Consider the following 24,515-nt stretch of genomic DNA (forward strand, 5'->3'; position numbering starts at 1 on the left):
CCTGGGTGAGGCCACTGCTTCTCACCTCTGACGCTGGCCTCCATCACCTTTCCTCAAACCCCACCGTAAGCCCTCATCTTGCCCTGCCCTTCTCCAAGCAGTGCTTGGGTAGCCAGTTTGGTTTACTGAGACAAGCTTTGAGGTCTTAGCTGATAGGTGACCTTGATCGAGTCATTTCACTTCTATGGGTTTTGTTTCCTAAATATCTACTGTATAGGCTGTTGGGGTTTAAATGAGCTAATGCAGGTCAAGGACTAACATAGGCCCTGGCACACAGGAGGATTCAATCGATGCTCATTGGTTGTCATTGGTGCAAGGCTCCTGCTGCTGTTGAAGGCTAGGAAGTCCAGGGAGGAATGGATTTCAGGTCAGTCCTGTCTTCCTCCATTAACTACAAAGACCTCCTTGTCATAGTTTCAGGGGGGACCAGCTCATTCTTCAAACTGTATCTTTCTGTCTCCTATGGATCTGGGCCTGTCCTTCTTAGGTGCTCAGAAAACTGCATAGATGTCAATTAATATTTATCCAGCACCTCTCGTGTTTGAGGCAACATGCTGGACACTGGGGGAGATGTCAAGGAAGGTTTGTATAGGACAGATCACCCAGATGATTGTAAGAGCCTCATTTTTCTTTTGAGGTCAGGTGGAGATCAAGAGAAGTAAGAAAATGACCAATTATTCTTCCCTTTTGAGAACTCTCAGCTCCAGTAAGCCCTTATACAAGTGAGGAGGAGGACAAGGAAGAATGAAACAGTATAGCGTTATTATAAGGGAGGCAATAGCCAGTATGTAAATGAGTACACCACACATAGGAAAGCTGTTTTGAGTCAGTGTGAATCATAAGACCAAAGTGAATGCACAATAGCCACCCTGCAAACCCCAGCTCTCCTGAAGAAGCTTGCCTATAGAAAGAAACATCCCACCTAGCCTGAACAATGGAGCCACGTGATGGGATTCAGGTGTGGGTCTCAGTCTGCATGCTCGTTAGTGTTCGATGATGCTCCCCAGTAGGCAGTTGGAGCCTCATTTCTGTTTGTAAGAGTAAGCTAATAATTAAGAGTTCTGAGATCCCAAATGGTGACAAATAGAATGAAGCGGTAATGAGATGGATGGGAATGGAGATCCCCTGATGAGTGCCGATCATGGTGAGAGGATGAGGAAATGAAAAGACACCATTGCCACTCCTAAAGATACTGAGAAATACCTATTTGTCTATGGCACAGGGAAATGGGAAGGCATTTATCAGGCACTAAAAAGCGAAGCTACCCTGGATGGAACCTTGGATAAGGCTGTGCTGCAAAATCTGTTCTGTGGGGAAGATGGGTCAAGACTTGGACTGACTTCAAATTCATGTTTTATAGTTTGTGGTGGTGAAATATGCAGAAGTGGGAGTGGGGAGGATCCCTGTTTCAAGAACCTGTGAGAATTTCTCTTGATTATCTGCTGCTGCAACAGGTCTGACGATGTTAGTTCTAGTGAGAACCTAATATTGAGACTATAGTTTGACTTTTTGTGATTTCATTTAACCAACATCTTCTGAGGACTGGGAGAAGCCAGTTGGATGGGTGGTCTGGAGTGGCCGGCCTTGAACTTAGATCTTACCATTAAATGAGCTTCCCATATGCTGTTGAAAAGGATTGAAGGAAGATCTTCATACAGTTCTGAACTTGTACCTTTACTGGATCATACAACCTGAGGTAGACTGTTAATAAGTTTTATCCTTCATGTAATTATCTTTTGAATAGCACAATTAGAAATTGCAGAATATGGTAGCACACTTAAAATAGAAGTACGTCCATCTATAAATTGCTAGTGACACTTAGCTATAATCGACACTGTAAGTAGCCTTACCATTCCATTTTTAGTGAAAACCTATGAGTGGCATTGCTTCACCACAAAAAATCAGGCATTCCACATTAGTTAAAATGTGGTGAAATCATCTTTCCCCTGTGAAGAATGGTAATCATTGCCTTGTATTCATTTGTGTTGGGGGTCTTAATTTGTTCACTGTTAACATTTAAAATATAACACAATTTGGGTAATTTTGCTTTGGCATTCCTTTTTTTTTTTTTTTAATGTGCCAGAAGCCTTAAAAAAATTGTTTTAAAAAGTAAAGAACCCTGGATGTCTCTTAACCTCTGAGAGGCCTGTGCCCTGATGAAGGGATGCTAACATGTGGTTCCAGCTTCTAGAAGATTGCAGTTGATAGATTTACCATACCAGCTGTTGGCACCAGTTCTAAGTTGATGTCCCCACATGTCTATCCATGGAGATGAACTCTTAAAAATCTTTCATGGCTGTGTAAAAACTACAGTATTAATGGGAATGCAGTAGAAAATGATTACTCCAGAAAGATACATGACATTAAGGTGATTTTTCAACCTGTAATTCTTTTCCTTAAGTATTGTTTTAATAGCATAACCTGTAAGTTCCCTTCTGCCATTGCTGTTCATATGAAGATACGGTTTGGGTTATTTCTCCTGTTAAGATGAATCCCAGCTTGCATCAGACTGAGAAGTCATGCCATACTTTGTCCTTCAGTTGAGAAATCTTCCTTTTTATTCAGGCTTCTCTCTTTGCCACCCGAGCTGGCTATCTACAAGCACAGGCTGTTGATTTTCTAAATGGCTCTAGGCCTCGATGCTGGTGTTAAAGACCTTCACCATCTGTATTTGCTTTGACAGGATACATTTTTAAAACGACATAAGTAATTTTAAATTTTATACATTTTTGTACACATGGTACTGTGTTTAATACTCAAGGTCAAGTTGAAATGTAAAACACATAGAAGTCATCCATTCATTCCCTATATCTTTCTCTATTTGATGAAAAGAACTTTAGGAGCAATTTTTTTTTAACAGGAGGGCTCTTTTTGAAGAGCATCTCTCCAGTGGATCAGTGGGAGAAGGGGGCTGGCAATTCACATTACACAAGGGTATTTGAAAAAATTCCCTTCAAATAGCTTCTCCAATGCCTAGTCATAGTAGAAAGTAAAAGTATGCAGAAAAGGTAGTAGAATTGATTCCAAACCCATTTTCTCAGAGGAAAATCATTCTTAATTTTCAGATTTCCTATATGTACATGTACACACAGAAATGATTTTAAAATAGTTTAATATGTGCTCACTATTCTTTGAAAGTAAATGACATATTTATGTAGCATGAATATAAAGCTCTATTATATCTATATCTAAATACAAGGTTATATATAATTATATAAATACAAGATTATACATGTTATAATTATATAAATATAAGGTTATATATTTCATAAATACAAGGTTTTGTCTTCCTTATTTGTATTTCATTCTCTCATTGGATGAATTGCCTACAAAGCAGATGTCATTATTGAGGGGTGGGTGGTGGCAAGAATGTAATAGGTCCAAAGAGCTCTGGGGCACTTCAGGGAGTAGGTGTAAATACTTGTCTGGAAATTGGCAATGAATGGGCAGGAATAAGGGGTTCTTGGCCCTCACTGCACATTAGAATTACCATGGGAACTCTGAAAAACAACAACACTAAAAAAGACCCTGACGCCCAGGTCTCAGCTAGACCATTTAAAATAAAATATATGGGAGTGGGCTGTTGGTGAGTATGTTGAGAAATTGAAGCCTTAATTCATTGATGGTGGTCATGTAAAATGATGGAGTCACTAAGGAAAACAGTTTAGCCATTCCTTAAAAGTTAGAGAGTTTCCATAGGACCCAGCAGTGCTACTCCTAAGTATATCCTCAAGGGAACTGAAAACATAGATCCACATAACAACTTGCGCCTGAATGTTCATAGGAGCACTATTCATAATAGCCAAAATGTAGAAACAACCCAAATGTCCATAAACTGAGTAATGGATTAAAAAAATGTAGAATATACTTAAAATGGGATAATATTCAGTCTTTAAAAGAAATCAGCTACTGAAAAATGCTACATGGATGAACACTGAAAACATTATGCTAAGTGAACCAGACACAAAAGGGTACATACTATATGATTCTGTTTGTATGATATGTTTAGAATAGGCAAATCCATAGAGACAAAATAGATTAATGTTTTCCAGGGGCTGCAGGGAGGGGTAAACATGGATTAACTACCTGGAGTTTCTTTTGGGGGTGATGAATATATTCAGAAATTAGATAGTGGTGATACTTGCACAACTTTGTGAATGTACTGAAAACCACTGGATTATACACTTTAAAATGGTAAACTTTATGGTATAGGAATTATATCTCAAGTTTAAAAAAATCTTAGGAAAGGATACTTGAGCATGAGGACCTTTTGTAAGCTCCTGAGATGATTTTAATATACAATAATAAATACTTTTTTTAATTGAAATTTGAAAACTGAACACACTGTAGCTTAAATCTTCTTCTTCATGAGCTTCTCATCGCTCACTGACCGCAGCACCAATCAAGGCCCTGCATGATCTGGTCCCTGCCTACCTTTCAAACCCATCTCCTCACTTCTTTGTCTTGCTTTTTATTCTCAGACTCTACCATCCCACTGTTCCTTCCATTCCTCTAAGACCTTAAGCTCTTCTTCCACCAGGAACCTTCTGTCCACAGATACTCAGGTATAGTGGGCTCTTCCTCATTCAAATCCCAGATCAAATGTTAGGTTCCCTTTCCATTGACATTATACCAGCCACTTCCACCTTCTTCAAGTCACTACCTGTTTTTGCTCCCTGATTATTTCCTTCACAATCAGAAATGTTTTTGCTTTCTGACTGGTTTGTGGTCTCCACCACTTACCGTTCCTCCTTACCCTGCCCCTAGAATGCTCCGTGAGTGTAGGGGCTGGCACTTTTACCCCTAGAATAGAACCTAGAATATTACAAGTACATAATATTTGTTGAATGAATAAATAAGTGATTAGAGTTTAAGGAGCAACCATTTCAAGGAAAGATTATTTCAGTGTAATCAATCCCTGAATATCTTTGTTGGAGAAGGGGAAGGAACCAGTGAGAGTAAGATTAGAGATGCTACATAAGCAAATGTTGGAAAACATTAAAGTGAGGGGAGGGGAGGAGAGTAGTTGATGAAGTGAGATCTTGAAGAAGTAGTTTGCATTTTCAAATACCCGTGTGTTTCCTGTTTATAAATAGTTGAGCTTCAGTATTTTTTTTTGACTTGCTAAAAATTAAAAAATTTTCTTTAGTGACACCATGGGTTGATGACTTAATACACTTTACTAAAATTTGGGTTTTTTTCTTTGTATAAAAATGTTACAGGTACACTTTTGTTTGCTTGAATTCTGAGACACTTTAAGCTGTCTTCTCTTTTTGTTCTTGTTATCTTCTTGCGGGGTATTCTTAGGCTGTCTTTTGTGGAATTTTGATGTGTGCCTGTAAGCTTAGAATGTTTTATAAATTATCTAAACCTGAATATATGTCTCCAGCTATCCATTTATGTACGTTGATTGTTTTCCAAGTCATCAATAAAATTTGTTTGAGAGCCTGGCCAGCTGAAAGCATCAGTTAGATGACAAGTAATTTTTCCTGTTAAGGTTAGTCTTGGGATCCATTAGCCAGCAGCTTTCAAATGTATTTACTTTTTTGGTTAACATTTGATTCCCCTGTTTTTAAATGAAGTGAATTGAAATAGAAATATATTTACTCATCAGTAGAAGTGTCTGGAGTTACTTGCAGTATGGCTTCTTCTGATGACCCCCAAAAAGGATTGGTCATGCCTTCTAGGGTTGGTTTAGAGTTCTGCTATTTGCTGAGTCATGTCAGGATATAAAAATGACAGATTATTTTTAAAGTAAGTCCTATCACTCCCAGCCATAATGGAATAACATGTTTATTTTTTAAGGTAAAAAAAACCAACAAGTTTTTCATTCTTTAAACCAAAAGAACATTATTTCCTTTTCATCATGTCTGGCTCCTTGGTTGCCTAGGAGATGTCCATTTTCATGGCAGATTGCTTTAGCTAAGATAGTTAGAAGAAGTCATTTCTCACTATATCATATTCCTAAATAATAACAAATTTTTGTTAGAGATTTGGAGAATCAGAATGCCCAGTGCTGACAAAATTATGGGGAAATGGCCCTTCTCCCTGTACTACTTCCGAATGTAAATTTGTGGAAACATTTCCTGAGAGATATTCGGCAGTACATATCAACAGCCTTGAAGGGTCCGTATCCTTTGAACACAGTGATTCTCAAACCTAGGAATTGATACATGAGAAGTAAAGAGATGCATAGATGTTGATGTATGAAGGACCTTCCTCATAGGGTTTTCAGGAGGATTATGAAGAAATTGCTTAGAATGAGGTAAGTAGGGAGTAACTGTTAGCTGTTACATCTATTATTTAATCAGATATTGCTCTGTCTCTAGTATAGAGAGGTTAACAATCATCTAATGGTAGTGTAGTGCCAAAATGTGTTTTTTAAAAAAATTTTGCTTAACTAAAAATTATATGCCATTTATATGAAAAGCACTATTCCAAGCAACTTGTCATTAACTTGCTTACTACTTGACACATCACAACTGTTTACTGAATAAAATTGGCCGTCACTTTTTGCCAGGGTAAAATACTAACCATAATACGATGACTGACATTTATCGTATACTTATTAAATGCTTTACATGTGTCCTTGGGAAGTATTATTGTTATCTCCATCTCACAGACTGACCCTTGAGCTCTATTCTTTATTATTTTTTTAAATTAATTTTTATTGGAGCATAGTTGCTTTACCATGTTGTGTTAGTTTCTGCCATACAGCAGAGTGAATCAGTCATACGTATACATATATCCCCTCTTTTTTGTATTTCCTTCCCATTTAGGTCACCACAGAGCACCGAGGAGTTCCCTGTACATTGAGCTGTATTCTTAACCTCATCACCCTAGAGGTTTTGCTAGAGAGTTGGGCTAAGGATGGAGAATCCTATTCAAAAATCTGTTGTTTTAGAAAGCTCCCAAGATAATTTCAATAAACCTAGCTTTGGAACTAGTGCTTGGGGGAAGTACTTATCAAACTTTAATGTGCATATAACACAACTGGGAAGCTTGTTAAAATACCGATTGATGCAGTAGATTTGGGGTGGAGCCTGGTAATATGCATTTCTAACAACTCTCAGGTAAGGCAGAGGTGGTTGACAAGCAGACCACACTTCGAGTAGCCAGCCTGCTCTGTTGCTTGTGAAAATATTCAGACTTTTCACTTGTCGCAAAGAAATCATTCACTGTAGGGAAAGGTAATCATGGGATAGTGGTCTGGTGGTCTGGTGGTTAGGATTTCACATCCTCAAGAGCATGGCCTGTTTTGCTGCAGTCCTGAGTTTCTCAAACTTGAGTTGGGTTTTGAAGATTCTCATTTGCAAAAAGGAGTTTATATTTTGGGTTTCCATTTAGTGAAATAATATGAAAATAACAAACTGGTGATCCTTTTCTGCTCAAAAATTCTAGGGTTGACTTTTCTTTTTCTTATTTATTTATTTTTTTTAATGAAGTACAGTTGATTTACAATGTTGTGCAATCTCTGCCATACAGCAAAGTGACTCCGTTATACACATATATTCTTTTTTTAATATTCTTTTCCATTATGGTTTATCACAGGATATTGAATATAGTTCCCTGTGCTATACAGTAGGACCTTGTTGTTTATCCATCCTGTATATAAATAGTTTGCATCTACTAATCCCAAAGTCCCAATCCATCTCTCCCTCAACCCCCTCCCCCTTGGCAACCACAAGTCTATACTCTATGTCTGTGAGTCTGTTTCTGTTTTGTAGATAGGTTCATTTGTGCCATATTTTAGATTCCACATATAAGTGATATCATATGGTATTTGTCTTTCTCTTTCTGACTTATTTCACTTAGTATGAGAATCTCTAGTTGCATCCTAGGGTTGACTTTTCCTTTTTGAGACAATGTTAGAAGAGTATGGCACTTACCTTAGTTGGACATTAACATAACATTTGCAGGCAAATCAGGAAGAAACCTGGTCTACTAGGAAGTGAGCCGTTGTTATCTACTGTTGTTACTGGGGGAAATTCCACATTCTGGGACATTTTCTTTTGTGGCCATTGAACCTTTTTCCACTGCAAGTTAGGTTGCCTATCTAGCCCTATCAAAAAATGACCAATGAAATTCACCGAGTCACAAAATTAAGTGTGAATAGTAGAGAACTTTTCATTACTTATAGAAGGTAGAGAGGTCAAGAGAAGGTACAGATAACTTTTGTAGCTGAAAAGATGGGAAATGGAGACTCATTAAATACCTGGAAGTCACATATTTTTAGTTCAAGACAAGTTGTTACTAAGGAATACAAATTTAAAAATTAATTGGCTAAAAACATGACTTTTGTTTTCATTAATATACTCTGTCATTGTCTATATAGAGACTCATGCAGGCCTCAGTCACTGCTTCTGGAATGAGCCTAGTCCCTTCTATGTCTGTCTTAGCTAAGGCCCACTAATAAGACCAAGACCCTAAACCTTAGACTGAGGTCCCAAACCCAGTACTTTGTTCTCTGGATGCCAGAAGCCATCATCTTCACATTTATCAAGAAACAGATCCCAGGAGATGATTTTCCCCTGAGAATTCCACAGAATATTGGTACATCCAGCCTTCTTGTTTGGTTAAAAAAAAAAATCAGCAATTTTACTTTAGCTTAAAATAAAATTGCTTTCTGCAGTTTTCATGTGAGAGGAAACTATTTAATATTTATCTCAGCCTTGCAGACAGTTTCCAATCCTGGAGTTGCAGGAATCTTCCCATCACACAATATTGGCTCTTATACTTTTCTCTACCTTTGTTCCATTTATAATTCCTGGAGTATTTTTCTTCTCCACTGAAATTAAAACTTGAGGAAGCATGTCTGCTAGCAGCACAAGTGGGCAGAATTTTACCACAATTAAAGAAGAGGCAGAATTGGATTTGAGCAAGGAAATATTAAAATATTACCATTTGGGGCTGCCTATGTTATGTGACAGACATAGTGAGATTTATGTCATATACTCTTTCAACCATTTTTAAAATTTTTATTTTAATGAAGTATAGGTAATTTACAATGTTGTGTTAGTTTCAAGTGTACAGCAAAATGATTCAGTTTTATATATATAGGGTTGGCCAATAAATTCATTTGGGTTTTTCATAACATCTTAGGAAAAAACCTGAATGAAGTTTTTGACCAACCCAATATGTGTATATATATTTATATGTGTATATATGTATATGTGTATGTATGTGTATATATATACACATGCACACACACATATACAAAAATATATGTATATATTCTTTTTCAGATTCTTTTCCATTATAGGTTATTACAAGATACTGAGTAAGGTTTCCTGTGCTATACAGTATCTGTCATCCATTAGTTTCAGGTGAGATATCTGAGGGTGAGAAGTTCAGTGAATCGCTGAGGATCAGGGAGTGATAGAACCAAGACTCAAGTGCGCTTTGAATACTCATTCCACCTCTTCATGCTTCCTCTCAACAAAGGGTAGTTTGTGAGTTGTGTAGGCATACCAAAAGGGAAGGTACAGTGAAGAGGGCAGTTAACATTTCAAATTGTTGGCAGGCTGAAATCATGAGAAGAAATGCACTAGAAATAAATGAGCTCATTGGCAAGAGTAATGCCTGAGAAGGAGGGAAGTGAGAGACAGGGTAGCCTCGAATAGAGGAGAGATGGGTCATAATTAAGCCTAATATGTAACACTAGGAACCAGCATTGTGGATGGCTTATATTCATGCTGATATTCATCAGCAGTCAGATGGATTAAGGCTGTCTCCCAAAAGGTGTCAGGAAGAAAAAAAATATGAGAAGACTGAAGAAAGACTTGAGAGGGAGAAGGAATAGAAGTGTTAGATATGTCGGAGAGGGAAAAATTTCCCCTTTACCCCTCTTGAATTCTGGTGGCCGGACTAATGACAAAATTGATAACGAGAGAGATTAACAGGAGAAAAAGAAACAAATTTTAGTTCATGTGCATGGTGGTCTAGGACCTAAGAAGTGGCCAGAGCAGGCAGCTTTTATACTTTTTAGACAAAGAAACAATAAATTTGTGAGGAACTGAAAGGACAAAGAAACAGGTTTTGGATGTTCAATCAGTGAAGAATCTAAACAGAGTTTGGGCTCCGGGTAGTAAATTAAAGAAGTAACAAGGTTTGTTTATAAGGCTTTTTGGCCTGAATTCCCTGTCTCAGGAGATGAGGGTGTTCTTCTACCTCTGGATGCCAGGAAAGCACCTTTCATAAGGGAGATTTATTTCCTGCTTTCACGGAGACAGAAAGGAGGGTCAGAGTGTCCCACTTGCATTGTCCATTTCTTAAGTAGCTTTAATACAAAATAATCAGTATGCCACTGAGGCACATTTTGGGGTGGGCTTCCAGAACCCCAGCAGATAGAATCCCTGGAAGGCAGAGAAGTAAACTGAGGTCAGGGAATATTTGAAAAAAATAATGACCAAGAATATAAAGAATCCCCTGAAAACTGAAGACCTTATATGGAAAAGGTTAATAGACATCCAAACAGTAGGAATCAGGAAAGTTTTCTGTAGTGGGTTGAATAATATCTCTGCTAAAAGGAACCTCAGAACTTAACCTTACTGGAAAATAAGATCTTTGCAGATATAAGTTAAGATGAAGTTATACTGGATTGGAGGGGGTCCTAAATCCAATGACTTGTGTCTTCGTAAGAAGAGGACACACAGAGAAGACAGCAATGACAACTTTAGTTTCTAGGAATATTATAGGGTAGATAATTGGAAAATTGTCCACTAAAAAAAATTTGAAATGCTATATAAAATATACAAATATTCACTCAAAGGTATAGTTGAACTTTGGAAAAAAGGTGCGGGGTGGGAGGCAAAAACCAAAGAGGGAGCTAAAATTCATAAGGGGAGGTAGTCCAAGGCCCAATGCTGCCTGGTGTAAGGGGATGTCTGTGGACCTTTGAAAATAAGATAAATGAAAAATATCACTGGAGTGAGCAGTGGCCAAAAACCAAAACCAACATATAATAACTATTTGAAATTATAACACTGTATTATTTTAAAAGATCAGAAATTGGACAAGGGGAAGGTGGAGGATGAGATCTGAGAGATCCAAGGTGGTAAGTATATGCTAAGGACAGAGATATGGATCTACTTTTAGATATTGACAGGGAAATTGAGTGTTAGTATGGATTGTAATAAGATAATAACCACTACTGAAACAAAATAGAATGTTTTATTTTTGTACAGTAGGAAAAAACTTGATCTACCTGGAAGGTAGGAAGGAGAAAAAAGTGGAACAAAAAGATGAAATAGTATGGAGGTTAAACTAATCAAGACAGATTGTCCAATGGATAGAAAGCTAAATGCTATAATGTTTTTTTTTATTATTAGTTTCTGCTATCAGTCATACATATACATCTGTTCCCACATCCCTTCCCTCTTGCGCCTCCCTCTGTCCCACCCTCCCCATCCCACCCCTCCAGGCGGTCACAAAGCACCGAGCTGATCTCCCTGTGCTATGCGGCTGCTTCCCACTATCCATCTACCTTACGTTTGGTACTGTATATATGTCCATGCCTCTCTCTCGCTTTGTCACAGCTTACCCTTCCCCCTCCCCATATCCTCAAGTCCATTCTCAAGTAGGTCTGTGTCTTTATTCCTGTTTTACCCCTAGGTTCTTCATGACATTTTTTTCTTAAATTCCATATATATGTGTTAGCATACGGTATTTGTCTTTCTCTTTCTGACTTACTTCACTCTGTATGACAGACTCTAGGTCTATCCACCTCATTACAAATAGCTCAGTTTTGTTTCTTTTTATGGCTGAGTGATATTCCATTGTATATATGTGCCACATCTTCTTTATCCATTCATCCGATGATGGACACTTAGGTTGTTTCCATCTCCGGGCTATTGTGAATAGAGCTGCAATGAACATTTTGGTACATGTCTCTTTTGGAATTATGGTTTTCTCAGGGTATATGCCCAGTAGTGGGATTGCTGGGTCATATGGTAGTTCTATTTGTAGTTTTTTAAGGAACCTCCATACTGTTCTCTGTACCAATTCACATTCCCACCAGCAGTGCAAGAGTGTTGCCTTTTCTCCACACCCTCTCCGTAAATGCTATAATGTTTATAAAAAATATTTAAAAGGACACAGATTAAAGATAAGGGGATGGAAAAATTTATGGTTGTAAAATACAGACAAAATGAAAAAGGAACAATAGATCAAGGGAGTAAAATAAGCAGGGACTTATGCACGTGCCATAATATAGTAAGCAGTAATTTCTGGCATTTGACATTGATTAAACAATTGCAGTTAGAAATCTAACGCAGTGTTTTCAGAAACCAATGAAACAATTAAGACAAAAAGTAAGCAGAGGAAGATTTGGATAACACAGTGAATTTGCTCTACCATGTATGTAGAACTGCTTAGTCAACAAATGCAGCATATATTTTATTTTGGAGGGCATGTGGATTAGGCACATGCTTCAACTTTCAATGCATCAGGAAGGAAGCCTCAAATTCTAAAGAATCAACACTATCGAGGTTCTATTCTCTAGCTATAGTGCTTTAAAATCACTCATTATTAACAGAAAGATAGCAAATGCATTCCATATGTTGGAAATGAAAAGACATACTATGAAATAACCCTCAGGTTAAATAGGAAATGATAACAAGAATAACACAATTTTAAAGCTGAGTGATAATAAAAGCACAATAGTTCAAAATTTGAGAGAGATAGCTAATGGAGTACTTTGATGGCAATATATAGCTTTTGTTACTCAAGAGAGAACTAGAAAGTCTGCAACTCCACAAGCTCAATGTTTGACTCAGGTAATTAGAAAAACTGCAACATGGTAAATCTTAAGAAATAAGGAAGGAAAAAAAAAGGGGGGGACAAATATAAACACAGAAAATAAGGAACAAAATAGAGAAAATTAATAAAAACAAAGAACAAAAAAATGGTCCTTTGAAAAATTTCATAGGCTAGATATAATAATCTGTTAAAAAATATAAATTTTTACCAATACAGATGAACACTTAAGTGAAAAGGATATATGGCTAAAAAATTAATGCAAGAAAACACTTAACAACCATTAAATAAATTGTAATGATAATCAAAACTACACATCCCTGAAATATAAAAAGAGGCCCAGACAGTTTGACAAGCAAGTTCTATTTAATTCTCAAGGAACAGAAAATCCTGTTCATAAAACTTCTTATAGAACAAAGAAAAAAGCCAAGCCATTAAGTTTAATTTTGAAAACAAAAAACAGGTAAAAAATATTGGCCAACTTGACTTATGACATTGAAAAACACAAAGAATTCAAATCTAGCAATGTATTAAAAAATAGTACATTGTGACTAAGTTGAATTAATCATAAAAGTGAAAGGAAGTTTCAGTGTTTAAAAAAATCTTTCACTGTAATTTACCACATTAATGGCAAAGAATGAGAGATTGGGTGATCAATGATAAAAAAAAGCATTTAATAAAGTTAAGGTTTTTCTTTTCCAGATGGAATCAACTCTTAGCAAACTTGAAATAGGGAATTTTTTTTAGCTTTTTAATGGCTTTCTCCTAAAAACCTATTGCAGATGTCATTTTTAATGGAGAAAACAAAACTTGAAACTCATTCCTGTTAAGATTGGGAACAAGACAAGAATGCCTGTGCTGCTTCTACTTACCAACGTATTACCAGATACCCCACCAATGCAGTAAGACAAAGAAATATAAGTAGAATAAGTGAAATGAAATATATAATTATTATTTCTAAGTAAAACCATTTATATAGAAAACCAAAGAGAATCAGCTGAAACTATTAACAGCAATAAAAGAGTTCAGCTTATAAGCGCAACATAAAAAAATCAATAGCTTTTGTCTGTATTGGGTGTAACCAGTTATAAACTATGACGATGATAGGATACCATTTACAATACTGACATAAACTAAAAGCTATCTAGGAATAAATCTAAGAAAGAATTCATAAAACATATAAGGGAAATTTAAAACCCTATTACAAGAGTTTTACTTTAGTATTATAGAGCATAAATGTAGCATTTATAAATGGATTGGCTGAATATTGTGAAGATGTCATATTTCGCCCATTAAAATTTAAATTCAGTGCAGTTCTAATCAATGCCTGAGCAAGAGTCTTTTTGAAGGGGTGTAGTTGAATCTAAAATTTATTTGAGAGAATAAATAAAGAAGGACCTTCTCTTTACAAAGCATAAACATTATACAGCAGGAGTTGGCAAACTACAGTCCACAAGCCAAATCCAGGCTGCTGCCTGTTCTTACAAATAAAGTTTTATTGGGACACAGCCACATCCATTCCTTTATTTATTGTCTATGGTTGCTTTCATACTTCCATGATAGGGTTGAGTAGTTACAACAGACTGAATCTGGCCCTTTAGAGAAAAAAAAATTGTCTCCCCTTGTTCTCCAGCATCTAGCACAGAAGCAGAATATAATAAAGTCCAGACTCACCCCTGTGTACATATGGGAACTCAGTGTTATCATTCCCAGCAATTGGTGCTAGGAAATTCGGCTCACAAAAGGAGAAAAATGAAACCATTTCTGTACTTCATACCATAAACAAAGCTCCAAGTAGATTAAATACCTAACTGTTAAGAGTGAAAATATTTATAAAACTGATAGATGAAAATTTAAGAATACTTTTTTTTTTTTTTTTTGCGGTACGCGGGCCTCTCACTGTTGTGGCCTCTCCCGTTGCGGAGCACAGGCTCCGGACGTGCAGGCTCAGAGGCCATGGCTCACGGGCCCAGCCGCCCCGTGGCATGTGGGATCTTCCCAGACCGGGGCACGAACCTGCGTCCCCTGCATTGGCAGGTAGACTCTCAACCACTGTGCCACCAGGGAAGCCCAAGAATACATTTTTGTAACCTTATGGTAGAGAAGTGTTTGTTTCACAATATTCACAGAGAACAAACCATAAAAAAAATTGAATACATCAAGATGAAAGCTTTTTGTCCAATGGAGTGTACGATAGAAAAACTAACAGATGGTGAAAATACAACTGTCATGTTTAATAGACCAAGATCAATATTTAAATATATAAGGGACTCCAGAAAAATCCGAAAATAGGAGGGAAGAAACCAATATAAAAGAGGTCAAAGTACGAATTGGCGATTCATACAGGGAGAAATGTGCACATACACATATCACATTGGAGACAAGCTAATTAAAAATAAAGGATGCCTTTTGCCTATCATATCAATAAAACCTTGGAAATCAGATACTGCCAAGTGTTGGCAAAGATGTGGGAAAATAGAAATCTGCATATATTGCTTCAAGGATTGCAAAATGGGGCATATTTTTAAAAATCTAAGTATGTATCAATACCTAAGCTAAAACCCAATAATGGGACTCTAGCTTAGACACCCAGGGAAATACATGTAAGTATGGTCATTAGTGTTATTTGTGGTGAAAGACTGGAGAAAGCTAGTTCTTCAGCACTAAAAGAATGGACAAGAAAAATGACAGTGGAATGCAGTGAGAAAGTGTAAATTACATCTGTTTATAACAACATGAATGAGTCTATAAAACAGTGTTGAGAGAAAAAGGCAGAATGAGTTTTAAAGCATGATACAACTTCTGTACAAATTTAAAAAGTATGTACAAGAGCCCTATATATGTTTGATGTATAAAATATTTATAAAACTGCCATGAAGCTTATAAATACAACACTAATTATATTAAAATAAAAAATGAAGCCCTGGCGTGGGAGAGGAAGGAACAAGTTTGGGCATAAAGGAAGAAACGAAAATGATGATAAGAAGAAAAATGAAAACTAGAAGGGAGTCTTTCATGGACTCGTAATAGTAGCCCATCAGCTAGAGCATATGCTTAAGTCAACTCTGTACAATTATCCATTAGAGGAAACAAACTCCAGGGACATATAATCCTTCCAGCACTGTTAGATCCAGGTGCTCAAACAGTGTCGTCAGGTATGGGTCTCTCTGTATCTTGGCTTTCCTGGCCTCCATGTTGGCTCTAACATCAGGCAGCCTCTTGTTGGTGTATCCTCTAGCTCTCCAGGTTCATGTCCTACCAGTTTGGCATCTTAGAAGAAAGAAAGCCCTTTCCCCATAGTATCAGCAGTGATCCTTTCATGGATATCCTTCCTTTGATTGGCTCGTTTTTTTGTCCTGTGTCCACTCCTGAATCACTCATGTGACAAAAGACTACTGATGGCTGGGTCACTTTCCCATCCCTAGAACCAGGCAGTAGGAGTGGCCCAACATATGGAATATGGTGGGGTATTACCCAAAGAAAAATTAGGGTGGTATGGCCAAAACTACAGAAAATGGATGCTGGGCAGGCAAAAAAAAACCAACAACAAAAAACCACACAGATAGCTTTAGGGCACTTGAATCAATGCTGTTTGTAGGATGATTGAAATGAATTGCATGTTTATTCTAGAAAAACTGGAGGGAATAAATAAAGGTTAACTTCAGATATCTAAAGCACTTTCACTTGCATGATACTTGTTTCATATGACCCTCAAGGCATAAATCCATCACAAAAAGATGGAATTAGTATGAAGGGCAACCATATAATTGCTGGAGCTGATCATCTTGGAAGGAATGGATAGTGAATGTCCTGTCACTGAGTATGTTCAAACATGGGCTAACAAGCTACCAGGCAAAGATTCTGCAGGAAAGGATTGGGAGAATAGTTGGGTTTGATCAGTGGTCCTGAATCATCCAGGCAGATTAAAGCATAGATTTCTGGGCCCTTCTCCCAGAGTTTCTGGTTTAATAGGTTTGGAGTAGGACTCAAGAATTTGCCTTTCTGATTTCCCCAGGTGATGTTGATGCTACTGCTCCAGGGAACACACCTTGAAAACCACTGGGTTAGATGATTTTCAACGTCCTTACTGACCTTTCATTTTTGTGAGATGGTTGTAATTGTTCTAGAAACCAGTATTTGTGTCACTGAGGCAAAACTTCCATACTATTCTTTGTACCTGAAATGTGTTAAGTTCCAACTATTTGAGTGCTTCTAAAGTAGATGAATTTTGCATAGCCCTCTGTATCTTTTGGGTCATTGAGAATGTTAGCATCATTAAACAATTGCACATTTATTGGTATGCTTTATAAAATGGTCTTCCATTTTCTGATGTCATCCTTTTTGTAGTCTTATTTCTATTTTCCCATGAGGGGTTCAGTTTTCATCAGTTTTGTAGTAGGGTGGTTCCTGAATTAGAAAAATGAAGTGATTTCCCAAGGAAGGTGTGTTTTAGTCATTCAGAAAGTAACTTTGTCATGTATAGGCATTGACTGATGGAAAATCATTCCTTGGTACCCTAGATGCCAAGTGTCAAATCTTGCTTTCCCCTGTCTTCTCCCTACTACCCCAACCCATGGCTTTCTCTAGAAAAGAGGATATGCAGCATTTCACATACCTTGCTCCATAATACGTCTGCATCAACCAGGAATTGTTTTCATCTTGAACTCTATTTTGTCCCTTCTTTTTCCTCAATTTTTTTTGCTTTAATTTTTGAAATTTTGCTATAGTTCTCTGGGAGTACCCACATGCTTTTGTAATTGTACACAAGGTCAAACAGTGTTTATACTTTTTCTAAATTGCTTTTATATAAACAAAGATAAAACCATTTGAGAAAAGTGAGTCCCCACAGGTACCTCTTTAAGAATGAGAAGGTTTATAGTCAATGCTTAACCATGAAAATTTTCAGCTTAGCGAAGATGATGAAACAGATGGTTAAAAATAGTACCTGACAGATTGGACCTAGTGGATTTGGGTTAAGGTGGCTCCCCGAAGTGCAGAGGGGTTTAAGAAGACACATACAAGCTTTTGCTTGAAAACTGTAAATCCAACCAGCATAGAGAGAGTGGAATATTTTAGGAGGACTTACCCAGAATACATCTTAGCAGACATTAAATGGGGAACAGCATCAGTGATGTCTTCTTTACAACTAAGAATCTGTAGTAATGGACTTTGTTTTCTTTAAAGTGGTATATGATCTGAGTTTCTCAACTGAATTTTATAAATGTCCATTTTCTACATCATCTTCTCTTCCAGAATTCAAGCCGTGAGGAAATGTCATTCAGATTCGGCCAACATCTCATCAAGCCCTCTGTGGTGTTTCTCAAAACAGAACTGTCCTTCGCCCTGGTGAACAGGAAACCTGTGGTACCTGGACGTATCCTTTTTTTTTTTTTTAAAGAGAGAAAAATTAGAAAGCCTCTGATTCTAACAGACCAAGTAAATACAGGATTGACCTCAAGGATCTGTCCGAAAAGCTAAGCAAGGATCCTCCACCCTCCCCCTTTGGAGAAACCAGGTAAGATGTTATTCACATTTATTCTGAATCCAGTTGGTGGCACCAGTAATATGCTTGATCACTGTTGCAAAACTTCTGAAAAGAGTTGCTTAGCAACCGTGGCTTTGGAGGTGATTTTTTGCTTGACCTTTTCACTATCCTAGCTGTGTAAATAAATAGGCACTTCTAAAATGGATCCAATGAATATCCTGAGCACTTTGTTTTCAGTTACCAATTGTGAATTTTAATAGTAAGACAGAGATTGGGTGGCCCTCTTGTGATGTGAAAGTAAGGTTATGTGAAGATTATATGAAGATTTGAGACTGACTTGGTTTGTTTACCTCTTGGAGATCATTCAAGCTATGAATTTTAATTAAATTCAAACACATAAATATACTTACAAAATATTTTTTTCATGTTAGGGTCTGAGATGGCATTTTCTCTTGGAAAACATCCCAGCTTCTAGATCATTGTCCAGTGCCATTGGTGGTAGAGTATTTTATTTCCATCTGACCATCAGTTTCAGTAGAAGCTTCATTCTTTGCAGTGGGAGAAGCAGGATTTGGTGAAATGCTCTGGAGAGTTATTTTTGTGTTATTGAAATTATCCCTCGTGACTGTATGCATATGACATTTGTATTGACTCCTCAGAATTTTTTTTCTCTTTCCCCCCTAATTTAATTTACTATGCAGAGGGCAACAAAGTATAAAATTTCGTATTCGAACATAATGATCATGTCCACATTGAGACATGATTCTACTTTGAAATAGATTTCTCAGTTATTCTGAATCTACAAATGTGTCAAAGTTTTTTCCAGTGTAAGTTATATTTTTTTCAAATGGGATTTTTCAAAATGCTTGAAAACTTCATGAATAATCTTCTTTCTTGGCCATGTAACTGTTGTACACTGAAAAAAATACAACTAACAAAGCATGCACCAAAAGATAATTGTGATTTCTGTGGTAGACTCCCAAATTCCTTGAATGGAAATTTTAACCTAAATTTTGTAAATCTACAAAACTAATGATGATAGCAATAAACTAGTAAATAATATATACATTTTTCTTGATAATACTTAACTCAAGTTTATAAAAATATTTAAAATTATAAGTATACAAGATTAGAAAATTACATTCTTCTGTGTATTGAAGTAAAAAAATCTAGAATGATTTAGAAAGGATAAAAAAACAATTTTTAAGTTGTATACCAATTTTATATTGACTTTTTCTAAAAGACTTTGAAGTTCTTGAAATAACAGAATAATTTAATTTTCTCATTTGATATTGTTGCAAGTTTGTGGTTGCCTTTTTCCTTTGAGGAATATTTTTTTAAGCAAAATGTCTGAGAATTCCAGTGTCAAAAGAATATTGTTTAAATGCCATCTCTCGTTGGCTGCCATTTTTTTTTTTTTTTTTTTTTTAATTTTTGGCTGTTTTGGGTCTTCGTTGCTGAAAGCGGACTTTCTCTGGTTGTGGCAAGCAGGCTTCTCACTGTGGTGGCTTCTCTTGTTGCGGAGCACAGGCTCTAGGCGTGCAGGCATCAGTAGTTGTGGCTTGCAGGCTCAGTAGTTGTAGTGCACAGGCTTAGTTGCTCCGCAGCACGTGGGATCTTCCCAGACTAGGGCTCGAACCCATGTCCCCTGCATTGGCAGGCGGATTCTTAACCACTGCACCACCAGGGAAGCCCTGCCATTTTTAATTGACTTTTGTCAGAGAACTGAGGGAACTTGGGATGAAAATGTGAATTGAGATGAACAAATCTTAATGCCTTGGACTGAAAGAATATGAAGTTGCAGAGTTGCACTTTTTAAAAAATGGTTAATAATGGAATGAATGTTGCTTTGTGATTTTTTAACTTGTTTCTTGATAGTAAGAAACTTGATTTTTCACGGTCTTTTTAACCAACTCTGAAAGTGTGATGCATAAGACGGGTCATATATGTGTTTGAACTCAAGTAAAGTTGAGGTGTCTGCTTCAAGGAAAATGTTCATAGTGAATAGTGAACAGTTAGTAAATGATGACTAGTTTCGTTTCAGACGGCACTGGGATTGTCATTTTGGAAATGAGTCCTGGTCAGTCACCATCTCTTTGAGTAAATGTCAAGGACAAGGGGAACATTGTATTAAAATTAACAAACCTCAGTGTGTTTGGAAGGCAGCAAGAAGGACCCGGCCCTTTCTGGGGATGAGAACAGTGAGAACTGGAACTTTTTTGTAATCAGTATACTCTGTAAAGCTGTTTTACATCTACAGTGTTTAAAGTAGTTTCAGGGCATGACCCAGCAATCCCACTCCTGGGCATATACCCAGAGAAAACCATAATTCAAAAAGACACATGCACCCGAATATTCATTGCAGCACTATTTACAATAGCCAAGTCATGGAAACAACCTAAATGCCCATCGACAGATGAATGGATAAAGAAGATGTGGTACCTATATACAATGGAATATTAGCCATAAAAAGGAATGAAACTGGGTCATTTGTAGAGATGTGGATGGACCTAGAGACTGTCATACAGAGTGAAGTAAGTCAGAAAGAGAAAAACAAATATCATATATTAATGCGTATATGTGGAATCTAGAAAAACAGTACAGATGAACCGGTTTACAAGGCAGAAATAGAGACACAGATGTAGAGAACAAACGTATGGACACCAAGGGGGGAAGGCAGGGGGAGGGGTGGTGGGATGAACTGGGAGATTGGTATTGACATATATACACTAATATGTATAAAATAGATAACTCATAAGAGCCTGCTGTATAAAAAATAAAATAAATTTTTTTTAAAACGTGGTTTCAGGGCCAGGAGGTAATGGATTCAGGCAATCCTTTTTATATGATGATTCTGAAACTTTATATTTTACTTTACCTTGGTACTCTGTTAGGTGACACCTGTGAGAAGAATCTTAAGAAGTTACTCATTCGCTTGCAGAAGGCGATGTTCTTTTGTCCCGAGATTCGGGAATTGAAGCTGTGGATGGCTCTGCCCACTGATGTTTCATAAACTAAATGGGGAGGTGGCTGCAGTGGGCTTTAACCCCGAGTGTTCTGCCCTCCCTGCCCTAGGTAGGCCCCTTGCCGTGGGTCTTCTAGGTCATCTAGCTTCTTGTACCATATCTACCCCTGGACTTCCCCAGCCCAGCCTACACCTCACTCTAAACCACAGCTCTGATGCTACCACTCTCCTCTTCTTTTGCAAACAAACCACTGATGAATATAATGAATCTCCTTTTATTTGAGGATAAAGTCCAAATTCCTTAGCATCCTTTTAAAAGATTTCCATTATCTTGACTCAACCTTCCCACTTTCCAACTACTTCCTTAAACAAGTGTTGTATTTCCCTTTACCTGTTTTTTTCCCCATCCTTTACCCTGCCTCTCTCTTCACCTTGAGATCCTTCCCATCCTTTTCATTTCAGCTAAAGTGCATCGATACCTGTCCTGCCCTCTTAGGAAAAAAATATTCCATCCTTTGTGTGACACTTGGTTCCTTATTGTCATGTTGATTCATTCAACAGTTTATTACTGAGCTACTCTGTTCCAGGCATCATGCCAAACACGGATCCCAGTCTGCATCAGGCCAGAAATGTGTTCATTCCTGTCTGTCTCTGCACTGAATCATTAGTTCCTGAGAAGGGGTGGGGGCAAAACCTACTCTTTGCACGTTCTCGTTTTCTTAGTACCCAAAAGTATTATGTTGACTGAATTTAAAGTGAATCTGTAAACATCAGGAGCATGTGGATAGTTTCAGTTAAGACTGAAATCCTGCTTTTTCAGTCTTCCCATGCACAAAGCCATGTCTTGTCACCATTTTATTCCAGATTTTTTACTATCTTATTCAAGCTGTACTTTCCCAACTTTCCCTACATGCTCTGTCAGTTACAATCCTGTTTACTTTTCTGTTATGCGTGTGCTGAGTTAAGTCTCAATGCAGTGAATGGGAAAAGATTCTTTTCCATTTTTTTTTCTTTTTTTGCATGTTAATTGGCCAATGGACAAGTCTGTATTTTAAGGGCAGTATATTGCTATCTTATGTGAACCGGAAAATTCTATTTTGTATTTTTGATTCTCTCTCTTTAACAAGAGTATTCAGGTGGCCTTTGGGGAGTGTGCCATTCAAGAGAGACTTGTAAATGTCATCTTTGAACTTGTGTTCTCTTTAACATTCTGCTCCCCCCTCTTCAACCCTTTTTTTCTTTTGACTTTGCTCACTGACTTTTTTTATACATTTCTGAGGAGGAAAAAAACTGTCAGATCAGGGACTGCAGATATGCTTTTGAAGCAAGACTATTTGCTTCATTCTCAAAAGAGCCACAATCCCTCCTTGTCCCCACCTAAAGCAAACACTCCTGCTCATTGCAAACAGTGTTTAAAGCCTATTGAATAGGCTTTGGCTTCTGTGGTACAACACTGTGGAAGCATATGTCAGAATGTCTTTAATCCATTAATTTCTTGTTACTGGAAAATGCTTTTCAGCGAGTCTTGGTGAGAGAACAGAAGCATTTTGGAGATTGCATCTTCAGAATTCGGCGGCGAACGTTTTATTCATGTACCTTGGTGCAGCCCAGCTATTGTTCGTGGCTTGAAAAAATTTGAGCCAATATAGTTAATACTTCACTCCCCTCCCCTTGCATTGGGCTGTGTCTACCTCTCATCTTGAGTTCAGCATGAAAAATGAACTTGAACATTAGTGGAATCCATTTGGGGACTGGAGCTTTTATTATAAATAAAATTATTCATTTGTTATGTCCTGTTGTTTTCAGCAGACAGTGTATTGATCTTCGGATTGCTAGTCAGAATGGCATACAGAGCTCTAATGTAAGGGGAACATGGCCACGTTTGCAGATGGGTCGAATGTGTTGTGTAATGACAGAGACAAACCTTGCTTGCTGGCCATACTATATTATAGAAATCATTTGTCAACTGTTTATTGAATCAGTTGTTAAAAAGAGCAGATTTTTCCAGGTGGGAGCACTGCACACAGAATGTTATCTGGGCCAAGCCACGTTAGGATAATGCATTGAGGACAGCCTTACAAAGTGTGTTTGTGAAGAATTAGACTACGTAACTTAAAGGACATTTCTGCTGACATATTAGAAACAAAAGTTTGGTACAAGGGAAATTGTGTTCTAAGGTCCAACTTCAATAGATAAAAAAGAAAAATCTGGCAAAGGCCTTTTAACACAAAATTTTACCTTCTCAAGCAGTGTTAAATTTTCTCTGTTTTCAGACCATTGCCATATTGAATACTCTTGAAATAAAGGAACAGATAATAAAAATAGCTTCATTACATAACAGTGCTTCTTATGGAATAGATGCTATAGATAAAAGTGCCCTTTTAGTCCTTCCATAAAAATCAGAAATATTTGTCATTTCCTGAGTAGGTTGTAATCTTGTGAATTTCTTTAATTGTTCAGGAAGCTGCAGTTAATAGCGATCTGATGATCTTTCATTTCTCAAAAGAGCTCCTTTTTAAACCTCCCTGTACAAATAAAGTGACTGCAAGCACTATTTTAATATCTTTATTACTAAAGATAGATTTTTTGCTCTTAAAATGTCCCTAAGCATATGCCTTTTTTTTTTCCCACCCTGTGTAAGCCTATTTTATGTTAGCCAGCTTAAAATACTCTTGGAGAGATATTCAAAGCCGATCGTGTGTCCTTTGTCCTGAGCTCTAATGGGGAAAGTTGGTTTTCTTGTGGTCATATTTTTCTTGATTTTATTTGGCAGATTATTGTGGTCAAAAGATCTGCATGTAGCAGTGATTGTTCAGAGTGCTCTTATGCTGTTTCTGTGGGAAAGGTTTCCATATAAATGTGCACCTACCTTTGGGTTATTAGAGTACATTGCTTCCAGCTAGAACCAGTTTTTGATGGCATTGGTCAGGAGGAACACAGGAAGCTCTTGGATGCTTTCCTCATTCACTAAATTGACTGACATCTTTTTTCAGTGTCCAGAACCTGCCACAGAGGATCCTGCCAACCCCCATTGCAAGGCAAACCTTGTGTGACTGTCATCTATCTCGACTTGTCATCTGAGGAATTACTGCACAGAGAGCAAATCTGTTTTATCTCAAATGCCATCTCTTCAGTTGGTAGTGAGCTCACAGTGTTGAGTAGGATTCTGAGGCTGCGTGCATGGTCAGTGGGCAGTAACTGTCATGGGTAGCAGAGGAGAAAGAGGGGCCCTCCTTGCCAAGGCTCTTCCTCTCCCAAGTTTATTTTTCATTCTTGGAGCTGAGACTGGCATCTTTATTTCTATTATAG

At 37.4% G+C, this 24,515-nt stretch overlaps 1 protein-coding gene across 19 annotated transcripts in view; it reads left to right on the forward strand.

The window, feature by feature from the left end:
* The window catches only part of FHIT (fragile histidine triad diadenosine triphosphatase), a 1,470,392-nt gene that overhangs the window by 654,727 nt on the left and 791,150 nt on the right, over positions 1 to 24,515 (forward strand). For all 19 annotated transcript variants that reach the window (XM_081246013.1, XM_081246024.1, XM_081246021.1 and 16 more), the window contains one exon: positions 18,010 to 18,130. In XM_081246013.1, the coding sequence (XP_081102139.1) occupies positions 18,010 to 18,130 (121 nt within the window). The remainder of the gene's footprint in view (positions 1 to 18,009; positions 18,131 to 24,515) is intronic.

The sequence above is a fragment of the Mesoplodon bidens genome (genome assembly GCF_964165515.1).
Source record: "Mesoplodon bidens genome assembly, chromosome: 10".
Classification (NCBI taxonomy): domain Eukaryota; kingdom Metazoa; phylum Chordata; class Mammalia; order Artiodactyla; family Ziphiidae; genus Mesoplodon; species Mesoplodon bidens.